At 40.8% G+C, this 13,058-nt stretch overlaps 1 protein-coding gene across 9 annotated transcripts in view; it reads right to left on the bottom strand.

Moving 5' to 3' along the window:
• Positions 1 to 12,382, bottom strand: part of LTBP2 (latent transforming growth factor beta binding protein 2) — a 116,595-nt gene extending 104,213 nt beyond the window's left edge. For 8 of the 9 annotated variants that reach the window (XR_014173965.1, XR_014173966.1, XR_014173967.1 and 5 more), the window contains exons 1-2: positions 11,446 to 12,382; positions 57 to 127 (exon numbers count right to left, since the gene is read on the bottom strand). Coding sequence is in view for 4 of the 9 variants with exons in the window: in XM_081937333.1 (XP_081793459.1) it covers positions 57 to 127; positions 11,446 to 12,005 (631 nt within the window). In the remaining 5 variants the exon portion in view is untranslated. Of the gene's footprint in view, positions 1 to 56; positions 128 to 2,684; positions 2,759 to 11,445 lie in introns of those variants that run through there. The other variant, XM_081937336.1, reaches the window with a different exon arrangement.
• Positions 12,383 to 13,058: the final 676 nt, after the last annotated feature.

Raw genomic sequence — 13,058 nt, 5'->3', positions numbered from 1 at the left:
AGGTACAATTCCATATGCAATTCTGATAATAGCAGTGGTAAAAGTTTTATACTCACGTTTAATACATCGATTTGTTCTAGGAGCTGTAGTCCACCCTGAGCAGCATTGTCCCCCGCAGACATTTGGTCTAAACAGTTACAAATGACAAGATTAATAACCTGAAACTTCCTGAAATCAAAACAAACCATTAAGCTATGATTACTTTTGTAAACTACTTTCTGCATTGAATCAGGGAATCAATTTGAATGCTGAAATCAACAGGATCCTTTGGACTAATTTGGATTATTCCAGCAATTTGTGCCTATATAGAAATATTTTTTTCTGAATCCAAATTGATCCTGATTTTCTGAATCAAATCATAATTTGGAATTCTTTTATAAATTTGAATTGGCATTTGCACAATTAGTATATCCCACAAATTAATTTCCCAAAGGTGCTCTCTTCCATCCTGCTGAGAACATTATTGTTTGGCCAAAAATTTTGATTCAGATGAATATGTTAGTAAAAGTACATGCCCTCTATTATAGCATGACATTTATTTCACCCAGCTACATGTATATTTCTGTATGCCCTATTTGTTCAAAGGACCATGCCACAGTTCTGACCTAGGCTTCCCCAAAAAGTACTGTGGAAAGTTATCACCCAGCACGCACATGTTCTTGACAAAAAAAAGGAGGGATTGTGGAAAGTTATCACCTAGCCCTCTCCCAGAAAAATGAAATATCCTAGGAAATATTGAAATGGCAGAATATTATATTTCCCTGGATGTGAAAAGGAAGAAACATGTTTTAAATTGAGAGTAGCTCCCTGTAGCTTCCTGCCTCCACCCACTTTGTCAATGGGCCATTAAGAAGGCCAAGACAGTCTCTTTACATAATAAAGAGTTCTCCCCTTCAGCTCCAGGGGGATGGGATTAAGGCATGATAATATTGGCCCTTTACCCAACTCACCACATGGCATCTGAGAACTCAACCAAACCTGGATTCAAAACGCAGCCTAGAGAGTTACCCCTGCATGGCCTCATGGAAGTCTGACAACCAATCAGAAGACAAGATCAAGATCAAAGGCCAGAGAGAGCATAAAAACAGGGACTCAGCATCTCAGTCCTTCCTTCTCTTCTTCTCCCCAACATTGAAGCATGTGATCACCTTTTCTGTTCAGGACTCAAGCCATGTGGTTCTGTCCACCATTACACCATCTTTCCAAGCAGCCTCCATGTCTCCAGTGTCTTTTTCCCCACTTGGAGCCAAACCCAGGACATTTCTTTCAACAGTACGAAGCAGATTGTTGGTCCCATCAAAACCCCTTTTATTAAACAAATGTGAATTTCTCTCATTCACATTCAGCAAAAGCCTGATAAACAGTCTTTCAAAGGGGAAGTTATGACCACAGACCTTATCTATCTTGGAAAGCTGCCATGTAAATATTTTCCAAATGTAGTGTTGTGTGAGGAAAGACTTGGCACAGAGTCTCTGAGATTCACGGACAGATCTTCTTCACACTCCTGAAACGAACTAATGACCGAACTGTTTTCTTTAAAAAAAAATTTTTTTTAAATCTATTAAAATGCTGCAGTTTGGAAAACTCTTGTCAGGTTGCAATGTTTTGTCTCCCAGTGCACCTACATTGATATAACAATCCCGGTCTTTCTTCTCTTTCAAATGTGATGCTTGTAAATCCCTCCATTTTACAATTGTGGGTGACCCACAGTTTGAGAAATGCTGTACTTAGTCAAAACCAATCAAACTTTCACTTAGTCCAATGTCCGAATCCAGGATTTTTCTCCTTTACATGCATGTTGGCATGACCATATCATAAAGCAGCGTTTTTCAACCCCATGCTGCCTGAGGAATTCTGAGAGTTGAAGTTATTTATTTTAAAATTGCTATATCCATCTTTCATACCAGACAAGATACAGAGCTTTGGGCTGAGAGTGAATCACTGGTTCAAAGTTTCCCCAGTGAGTTTCCATGCCTAAGAGCAAACCACACCAACCAACATAGCCTCCTATTCCTCATGTTGGATTTGCTAACTCGATTGTTATAAATTTGTAACAAATGACTTACAAAGGAAGAAAACACTTCTCATTCTAGTTCAGATTGCTGGCATAATCTGACAGATTTCCATAGGCAGCACTACTCACCCTGCCCAGAAAACAGACCTAGTTGTAAACCACTGAGAGACATTGGCAGTACATCAAGTTAAATAAAAATTAAAACCCCTGAGTAAAGAAGTCAACTCCTGCTGACTTCATGCTAGAGACTTTATGTTCCAAAGGGAATGAACTCCAGAATTTTGGCAAATTTACTAACCCCTCATGCTCCTTGAAAGGAAAGCTACATTGCTAACACCTGATTATTCTCTTTAGTATTAAATACATTTAGAGATTGGGTTTTCATTGCTAAGATTTACCTTAGAACAGTATATTCATAATCTTCTGGGCAATGGTCATATTTTTTTCTGAATTAAGTCTGGAAGCACACAAACCTGACAATAATTCAAGTTTTTTTACAATAATAAAAAGCAAAACTAGCATGTATAAAAGGAAGTCATGCTAAGTGTACCTCCTATTTCAAGTAAGGAATAGTGATTTATATAGAGAGATGACAATTTAATAAATCTTAACCCAGGTTGGAAAACTACATGGATTTTTGAAAAAAATGTTGAATGCCAAAGAGCCTTACCTATTGCCAGGGAGGAAAAAACTTCCTCCCTTTTCCAGCACCTTAAAGCTACAGGACATGAAATTAATTTTGCAGGAGCCAGGTTAATCTCCAAAACTGAATACTTCAAGAGAATAATTATGGAAGCTATCGAAATAGAGAAACACCCCCACAACATGAATAAACATGATGATATGTCCCGTCTACCAAACATCTGGAAACCAGCCCTAGTCAACAAAAAAGTCCCACCCACCACCCAGGCTGTTACAACACAAACAACAACGGACACACAGCCAGCACCAATCAGCACCAATCTACCAATTATGATACAACCATAGGACCAATCATTCCACTTACTGAAACAAAGCCAGCACTCCACACACCCCCACCAAGATTTATAGAAAGACAGCAGCTCCAACCACGCTTTAAGCCCAAAACCCAGCCTGAAGATGGCGAGTGAGACCTCGCTGAAATGTTGCCAAGACAATTACAATCTATATGTATATGTATATGTATATATGGATGGATGGATGTGTGTGTATATGTGTATATGTGTATATGTGTATATGTGTATATGTGTATATGTGTATATGTGTATATGTGTATATGTGTATATGTGTATATGTGTATATGTGTATATGTGTATATGTGTATATGTGTATATGTGTATATGTGTATATGTGTATATGTGTACTGTGTTTCCCTGAAAATATGACCTGTCCAGAAACTAAAGCCTTGCCACATTTTTCGCGTGGGCAAAAATATAAGCCCACCCCTGAAAATAAACCCCCTGGACAACCCCCCCCCCTCCGGCCAGGCAGAGCACCTCTCACTGACCTAGCGTTATCCCGAAAGTGCTAAATCGCAGGAGCCGGGGAGGAGCGCTCACATTGCTTGTCGCCTTTGGGATACCACTAAGTTGGGGAGTGGCATTCTGCCTGGCTGGAGGGGAGAGTTGCCGGGCAGCTGCTACCTTCTGAACTGGCTCCCGAAGAGCCGGGCATAGCCGCAGGGGCAAAGCAGCCATGAGGTAACCATGCTCATGAGCAGCCCCCCAGTAAATCCCCTCTCCAGCCGGGCAGAGCGCCATTCACTGATCTAGGGGGTATCCCTAAGGTGCCAAGCCATGTGGCGCTCTGCCCGCCCCCCAGCTCACATGGCTTGGCACATTCGGGATACCCCCTAGGTCAGTGCATGGAGCTCTACCCAGCTGGAGAAGGGAGCTGCGTGAGCGCCTGTTCTGCCCGCAGCCTCACCAAGCCCTTGTGCAGCTCTCCCAGGCCACCGCCACTGGCCACTGCTGCCCACCCCCACCCCCCCACTCTGAGCATAACTTCCAAACTCCAAAACTCGGGGCCGAGTCTTCCAGCATTGGCCACTCTAGGAGTGCTCTCTAAGGTGGGCCGGCTGCCGGACAGAGAGTCTTCCAGCAGCCGGCCCACCATAAAGAGGACTCCTAGAGCGACCGATGCTGGAAGACTCAGCCCCGAGTTTTGGAGTTTGGAAGTTATGCTTGGAGCAGGGCAGCAGTGGGCACGGGCGGGCAGGGGTGGGCACCAGCGGCCAGCGGCGGTGGCCTAGGAGAGCTGCGCAAGGGCTTGGTGAGGCTGCAGGCGGAACAGGTGCTCGCGCAGCTCCCCTCTCCAGCCGGGCAGAGCTCCATGCACTGACCTAAGCACATGGCTGCTTCGCCCCTGAGGCTGTGCCCGGCTCTTCAGGAGCCAGTTCACAATGGAGCAGCCGCCCAGCAGCCCCAATACAATAAGCCCTCCTTGATAATAAGCTCAAGGCCATATTTCATGGGGCAAAAGAAAATAAGCCCCTGTCGTATTTTCGGGGAAACACGGTATATATGTATATATGTATATATGTATATATGTATATATGTATGTATGTTTTTGTAGATTTTCATGGGTGTAGGTATGCTGGTCTTGTTGTAATCAGGTTTTTTCCCATGTAAGATTGAGATTGTTTTGGCAATGTTTCAGCGAGGTCTCACCCGCCATCTTCAGGCTGGTGTTTTCGGCTTCATGTTTGTGTGAGTAAATCATGGTCAGAGCTGCCGTCTTTCTATAAATCTTGGTGAGGGGTGTGTGGAGTGCTGGCTTTGTTTTAGTAAGTGGATTGATTGGCTGTGTGCTTGTATCATGATTGGTAGATTGGTGCTGAGTGGTGCTGGCTGTGTGTCTGTTGTTGTTTTGTGTTGTAATGGCCTGGGTGGTGGGTGGGGCTCGTTTGTTGACTAGGGCTGGTTTCCAGATGTCTAGTAGGTGGGAGGTATCGTCACATTTATTCATATTGTGGGGGTGTTTCTCTATTTTGATAGCTTCGATAATTATTCTCTTATTGAAGTGTTCAGTTTTGGAGATTAACCTGGTTCTTTCAAAATTAATTTCATGTCCTGTAGCTTTAAGGTGCTAGAAAAGGGATGAAGTTTTTTTGTTTTTTCTTACTGCGTTCTTGTGTTCTGCGATGAGTGCATGTATTCGCCTGTTCGTTTGTCCTATGTATGTTGCTGGACAGATTTTGCATGGTATTTCGTAGACTCCTTAGTTTTCTAGCTGGGTTTTGTCTTTGGGGTTTCTTAAGATGTTGGCTATTTTTTGGTCAGTGTTGAAGGCTGTATTGATATTGTGTTTGTGGAGAATTTTGCTGATTTTATCTGTGGTGCTTTTGATGTAAGTGAGGGGGGTGATGCCGTTGTCCTGTTCTGTGTCTCGGTTTTTGGGGGGAGTCTCCCTTTGGATTAGGTTGGTAATTGTTTTTCTTTGGAATCTGTTGGAGATTAATACATTTGTGAGCATGTGTAATTCAGTTTTCAGGTGGTCTTTGTCGGCTAGGCATTTGGTTCTGGAGATGAGGGTCTTGGTTACAGAGTTGGTCTATGCAGGGTGGTGATGCCTCCCGCCTACCAGACATCTGGAAACCAGCCCTAGTGAACAAATGAGCCCCAGCCACCACCCAGGCCATTACAACACAAAACAACAACAGACACACAGCCAGCACCAATCAGCACCAATCTACCAATCATGATACAGCCACACATCGATTCAATCCACTTGCTGAAACGGGGCCAGCACTCCACACACACACACCAAAGTTTGTAGAGAGACGGCAGCTTTGATCACGCTTTAAGCCCAAAACACCAACCTAAAGATGGCGAGTGAGACCTTAACGAAATGTTGCCAAGACAATCTCAATCTTACATGGGAAAAGACCTCAATACAACAAGACCAGCATACCTACACTCATGAAAATATATATATTTGTTTTCGTAGATTTTCACGGGTGTAGGTATGCTGGTTTTGTTGTATTCGGGTCTTTTCCCGTGTAAGGTTGAGATTGTCTTTGCAACGTTTCGGCAGGATCTCACCTGCCATCTTCAAGCGTGGGCTTAAAAGCCCACGCTTGAAGATGGCAGGTGAGATCCTGCCGAAACGTTGCAAAGACAATCTCAACCTTACACGGGAAAAGACCCGAATACAACAAAACCAGCATATCTATCTATCTATCTATCTATCTATCTATCTATCTATCTATCTATCTATCTATCTATCTATATATATATATATATATATAGTACATATTCATATAAATCTTCAAAAACATTAACAAAATGCACATCATACATGAAACTTCTCCAACAGACCTCAGAATTAGAAAACTACATGATCTGGGCTACTATTGACTAGACGAAAAGGAAATGTCCATTTTACTGAGGGTGGGAGAGCAAAGGACCTTTCCATTTCTGGTGGAGAATTTTAACAGGGCTTTGACAGTGGGGCTATGCTGAAATCCAGGGTAAGCTAAAGCAACTGTTGGTTTTCCTTAGTCTACACCAACCTTCTGAGCATCTGGTTGCAGTTAAATAATTTTCTCAACGTTTGAGTGACTTTAACAGTGTGTGGTTTTTGTTGCCTCAGAAAGAATGCAAAATAAATTCCTGCTGCTTTGAGGTTCACCACATATTTACAGCTTAAAGAAGAGTGATGCTCCTAGAAGAAGTTAACAAGCTGAGCTGCCCTTGTGGCATGTTCAGCTCCGGATGTCTGCTTAGCAGTACAGATGGCAAGATAGCAAAGTTCCATTTGGGTCCAATTGTTCTTCCAAAGCAGGGAATGGAACAGCTCCTACCCACCTGTGCTTTTCCAGATGAAACAGCTTTCTTCTTTTGGGGAAGGGAGGAGAGAATTAGTTCCATTTTTTTAATACTTAAAAAGTAGGCCTATGTAGAAAGAAGTGGATGAAGAGCTATGGCCCAGTGGCAGCCTTTACTATACATTTATTTGGGTTGGTTAAGCAGTTGATCAGTTGCTAAGACACCGAGCTTGTCGATCAGAAAGGTCAGCAGTTTGGCAGTTCGAATCCCGAGCGCCGCATAACGATGTGAACTCCAGTTACTTGTCCCAGCTTCTGCCAACCTAGCAGTTTGAAAGCATGTAAAAATGCAAGTAGAAAAATAGAGACCACTTTGGTGGGAAGGTAACAGCGTTCTGTGCACCCTCAGTGTTTAGTCCTGCCAGCCACATAACCACAGAGATGTCTTCAGACGGCGCTGGCTTTTCGGCTTTGAAACAGAGATGAGCACTGTCCCCTAGAGTCAGGAACGACTAGCACATATGTGCGAGGAGAACCTTTAACTTTAAATATGGCTAGTTTGGCCCTCAAAGTGGACACTTGGTTTCTGAATATGCCTCATGTAAACTTATGTACAGGTAAGAAACAAGAATTATCAGATATACAATTGAAGAGTATTGAAGCTGAGGGACATTTGTGAAGATGACATTGACTGGATTCATATGCTGCACACATTGTGCTGTTTGTTTGGTTCTAGCTTTGTATAATGGATAAACCAAACCATGTACTGTAGTTTGTAAGTGTCAATTTACAGCTTAGCATTATATATGAAATTGTCACTGTGGTTTAACAAACCAAGATTAAAATATCAAGATTAGTGCAGTAACATGTTGTATTTGTATGTTGTATTTGTACTGATAAAAAACCCCTAGTCATACCAGGGGTTGTAACACAAACAAATAAATAAATAAATAAATAAATAAATAAATAAATAAATAAATAAATAAAAAATAAATAAATAAATAAAAAATAAATAAATAAATAAATATATATATATATATATATATATATATATATATATATATATATATATATATATATATATATATATATATATATATATATATATATATATATATATATATATATATATATATATATGCTGTATTTGTACTGATAAATAAATAAAGGGAGACTAGTATAGATCTATTTCGAGCTAATTAGCTCTCATCAGCTAGCCATACCCTTACTGGGATTTGAACCTGTGCTGTTATATATCTCAGGCAGGAGTCTTAGCCACTAAGCCACAGGATCGCCTCCTTATCAGTTGAGCCAGGGAAATAAATATATATTTGTGTTACAACCCCTGGTATGCCTAATATATATATATTCCCTCTCCCTACACCATAGGTTCTGTCCTCTTCTATGTAGCTATTGTTTTTAAAATAAAAACAATTTGGTCCAATAAGCTTTTCCAAATATGAATGAAACAGTCAGATGACTCAGATTAAGACTGATTATAAGTGTAACAATTAAAAGTACTGGACTAGAAGCTGTGAGATCATGAGTTGAAGCCCTGCCTTAGGCATGAATGCCAACAGAGTCACTTAGGGTCAGTCCCTCCCAAGCCTAGCAAGAGGGCCTTTTCAAAAAGTTTGCTGTGGTTATAATTGCTGTTTAAATAGTAGGCTGTCATAATAAATATATAGATTCTTTATAAATTTGCAGGAAATGTAGATAACATTTGCATGGACTTTTCAAAACAAATAAGGTTTTAAATAGATTGAAAAAGTGAGAAATGGCGCAGAACTGAAATTGATAGTTTCTTCCTTCTATAATTCTCAGATTATATGTAAGGCAGAAAGGTGTAGTCACTTCCTGCAAAGGACATTAAAGTGGTTCACTTTCCTTCATTCATATTCCCTTTCAGGCTTGATCTGAACATCCTTGGATCCCTCAATTTGAGATCCCCATCTGGTGCAATATGTGGTACATAAATTTGAGTATATGTTTTCCTTTACCACATTTGTCTTTAAATTAAATGAAAATTAGTTTTTTTTGTAAACTCCATGTAGTAAAAACTAAGGTTTCTAAAAACAGCTCTTAAACCCACATGAGGTTCATATCCAAGCAGAACATCAATGACACATTACATCAAAACACCTGACAGACCACATTTCCCCCTGAGATGTATTGAATGAGCCTCAGTGAAAAGAGCTTTGCTTTGGTCTGTCTGGTTACATCTGTGTTTCTCAACCTTGACAAATTTAAGATGCTTGGACTTCAACTACCAAAATCCTCCAGCCAGCCATATCTTCAAGTTGCCAAGGTTGAGAAACGTTGGGTAAGATAATCCAACAGAGTCTTTCACACTTTGCATTCTGAATTATCATGATGGTATTAATATTAATTAGTATTAAATAAAGACATTTGTACTCATTTTCTATACGAATGTGCGTTCTTTCTAAAACATTCTTATTTTTGAAAAATATTTTTTAAAATTTACACCTAATTTATGGTTAATCTCTCAACAAGCTTTAGTAAAGCAACCACATCTATAAAAATTGTGACATCTGGATTTTTATATCCTAGGTACAGTTAACCCTTAAACTAGGTCCCTTGACTTTCAAATTATGTTTTAAACAAAAATATTTAAAATAATGAATTGGAGAGCTATATCTCAATCAAACACTTTGTACTTTCCAGATATTATAGGCAGGCTTGCTTATTCATGTATCAAGTTTATTTATTTAAAGAAACCCTAGAGTTGGAAGAAACCTTGTATAAAATTTCAACGGATAAAAAAAAAAGTTATTGATCTTTGCAATGCAAACTCAGCCTTCCCTGACTGAGATTTCTTCCAATATCCCACCTTCAATTTTGCAAATTCCCAGCAATAGGCATAAATAGTTTGCAACCAAGAGCAAATAGATGGGGGGGGGGGGCACTGTGCTATAAGTGACTTTTAAATTTTAGTTTAGCCAATCTTGTGAGCATAATTATTTTGTTTTGGAAACTAGTTTATGGTTAGCATGATATACAAACCTAGCTAATTGTGGTTTATTCAACAGACCATTATTAAAATAAACCATGGCATGTAAATTTTAGATTTAGCCACTGAACTATGGGAAAGAAAGACTATAAATGTATAACAGGAACAGAAGGGGACAAAAAAATATCCTGTCCTCTCAGTCCTAAAAAAGAGGGCAAATCCATAATACTAACCTAAGAGAGACAACGGCACTAATACATCACGTTGCCTGTATGTCTGCAAGCCAAAAGGAGAAGTAAGTGTATACGTACATATCTATTCATGCTAGACAAGACATGAGACTGATTTATTTGAGCAATAAACTATGGTTACCAACACCTTTTGCATTCTTTTTAAACTTCACTCATAGCCACACTTGGCCATTCCACTAAACCCAGCACAGTGTTAAGCCAAGTTATTTTAGGCAAGACTGACAGCCACTAACCACCCCAAAAGAGATGGCAGTTTACCACTGCAAATTATAATTCAATCATCATAGTAGTAACTGTGAGAGGGATCTTGGAGTTCTAGTGGACAACCATTTAAATATGAGCCAGCAGTGTGCAGCAGCTGCCAAAAAAGCCAACACAGTTCTAGGCTGCATCAACAGAGGGATAGAATCAAGATCACGTGAAGTATTAATACCACTTTATAATGCCTTGGTAAGGCCACACTTGGAATACTGCATTCAGTTCTGGTCGCCACGATGTAAAAAAGATGTGGAGACTCTGGAAAGAGTGCAGAGAAGAGCAACAAAGATGATTAGGGGACTGGAGACTAAAACATATGAAGAACGGTTGCAGGAACTAGGTATGTCTAGCTTAAGAGAAAGAAGGACTAGGGGAGACATGATAGCAGTGTTCCAATATGTCAGGGGTTGCCACAAAGAAGAGGGAGTCAAGCTATTCTCCAAGGCACCTGTGGACAGAACAAGAAGCAATGGGTGGAAACTAATCAAGGAGAGAAGCAACTTAGAACTGATGAGAAACTTCCTGACAGTTAGAACAATTAATCAGTGGAACAGCTTGCCTCCAGAAGTTGTGAATGCCCCAACACTGGAAGTCTTTAAGAAGATGTTGGATAGCATCTGTCTGAAACGGTATAGGGATTCCTGCCTAGGCAGGGGGTTGGACTAGAAGACCTCCAAGGTCCCTTCCAACTCTACTATTGTATTGTATTGTATCATAAACCATGGAATTTCTCTCTTGTTTATTCCAATGGGAATAAACAAGGCCTCATTATGCTAAATTTGCATGAAGTAACCAACAGAAAATAAGATTTGGGTGGCTGTGGGCAGCTCCATTCAAGTGGAAGAATCATTGGGCCTGTCATAACTAAGGTCACCCAGCTGACTTTCATGGCTAAGGTGGGACTAGAACTCAACGGTCTCCCAGTTTAATTTAAAATGGGTTGCAAATGTGGATAACAGCTTAAGTTTAAATCACTTAGATTCTGATACAGCAGGTGGCTTGCAGAGACCTCAGCAGCAGTATTCTTGACTATGTTGTTCTGTGAAATAAATTGGCATTTTCTAGGTTGCATTTGTGCCTGGATGATTCTGAAGAAACTGATAAGCTCTAAAATCAGAATAGAAGTTTAAGACTGATATGGAGATAAGCAAAGAGTGCTCAGATCTCCCAAGTACCTTATATGACAACTGCTGGTTGCACTTACCCTACCATCCGGCCTCTGGCAGTCTGCACTTGTGGGGCTCTTCGTGGTTGTGGTCCATTCCGAACAGGGTTCACCGAGGGTGTTCTTTGCTGGACAGTCCAGCTTGGACCTCTACTCAAAGCACCAGTGTTCCTTCTAGGATTGCTGCTCTGAGATCTCACATTGGTGAGAGATGGAAGTTTGTGGACTGCTGGAGCAGAATTTTGTTTTCGAAATTCCCTCCCTGCTGGATGTCTCATCTGGGCATTAGCGGCAGCATTTGTCTGAGGAGTTACAGGAACATGATCCAATGTAGAAGAAGAGCCATGTACCTGGAACAAACTGTGCACCTTAGTTCTTGGCCCAAACCTGCCTTGGTTCTGCTGAAATCTTAACTGCGTCATCTCCCTGTTCCCAGCATCTGTCCTGAAAGAAGGATATTGATCCAGATGCCCAGCAAGGTCTCTCTGACACTCTACAACCCCCATAAAAAGTGCAATGGTTAATGGGAGAAAAGTGTTCCAGGAACTCCTCATGGTTTCTATCCAAGAGGAAAACTCTTGTTGAATTAATAGGGTCATACACCAAATACAATTGGACTTTAGAGAAAAGTCCCCTCAGCAAAATCCCTCTGGTGCATTTCAGAGCCAATCACATCTTCAGATACATCCCAAAGAGGCTTCAATAATACATGCTGTCTAGATGGAAAAGCCAGGCTCAAAGGAGCAACAGCACAGATCTTCCTGAATCAGGAGCAACAGTTCCCTGCCTTAGAGTTCTCCCCTCACTTTCTTTCAGTGGCTGTCAGAGCGCGTGGTATTCTTTGCAGACAGCTCCAAGCACCTTCTCCTTTGCCTCTTGCCCGGCTCTGGATAGGATGGGCAATTTTATTTTTGGAAACCTCCCCCTTTTGACTCTTTTTTGATACTGACATCGTCCCTGTTCAGAAGACACACTCAGTAACACACACACCCCTTTACAAAACACATTCCAGCAACACCCACTTTGGCAGAGGGAAACAAATTGCAAGACAGAAATATTAACTCTTGAGCAACCAGGGAATCCCATTCACAGCATGTGCAAAAAGCTGGTGTGCTTTGTTTCTTTCTCCCCCACCCCCACCCCCACCCCTTATACACACCTCCCAAACTCAACAGGTCTCTGGGTAATCTTTCTGAGCAGAAGCACATGTTCAGATTTTTATGCACAACTTTAACCAAGCAGAAGTGAAATAGATGCAGACACAAATAGATATATGATACATGTGAAAGAAGTAGTTGTCTCTGTACTACGACCTGATGCCAACCACTACATATATTAGATATAGTGCAGAACAGGGATTGGGCAAGCTGGACTTGGCTGCTGCTGTGTTGCAATATTTTCAGGGAGGGCTTATTTTCAGAGAAACTAAGGTGACCAACCGTCCTCCTTTAGGGAGGACAGTCCTTCTTTTGTAAGTTCTGTCCTCCCTCGAAAAGTGTCCTCCTACGTGTCCTCCTTTTTGATATTTGAAGGCTAATCTGTTGCGCGTTATGTGACGTATTTTATTAAAGAGTTTTTAATGGTTTTTTTTTTACTTCATCGCAAGTATATTGAACAGATATTGAATCTTGTGTTGAATTTTTAACTAAAGA

Source organism: Natrix helvetica (assembly GCF_964273705.1).
Source record: "Natrix helvetica genome assembly, chromosome: 1".
Lineage (NCBI taxonomy): Eukaryota > Metazoa > Chordata > Lepidosauria > Squamata > Natricidae > Natrix > Natrix helvetica.
This window is presented reverse-complemented; position numbering and strand designations above follow the sequence as displayed.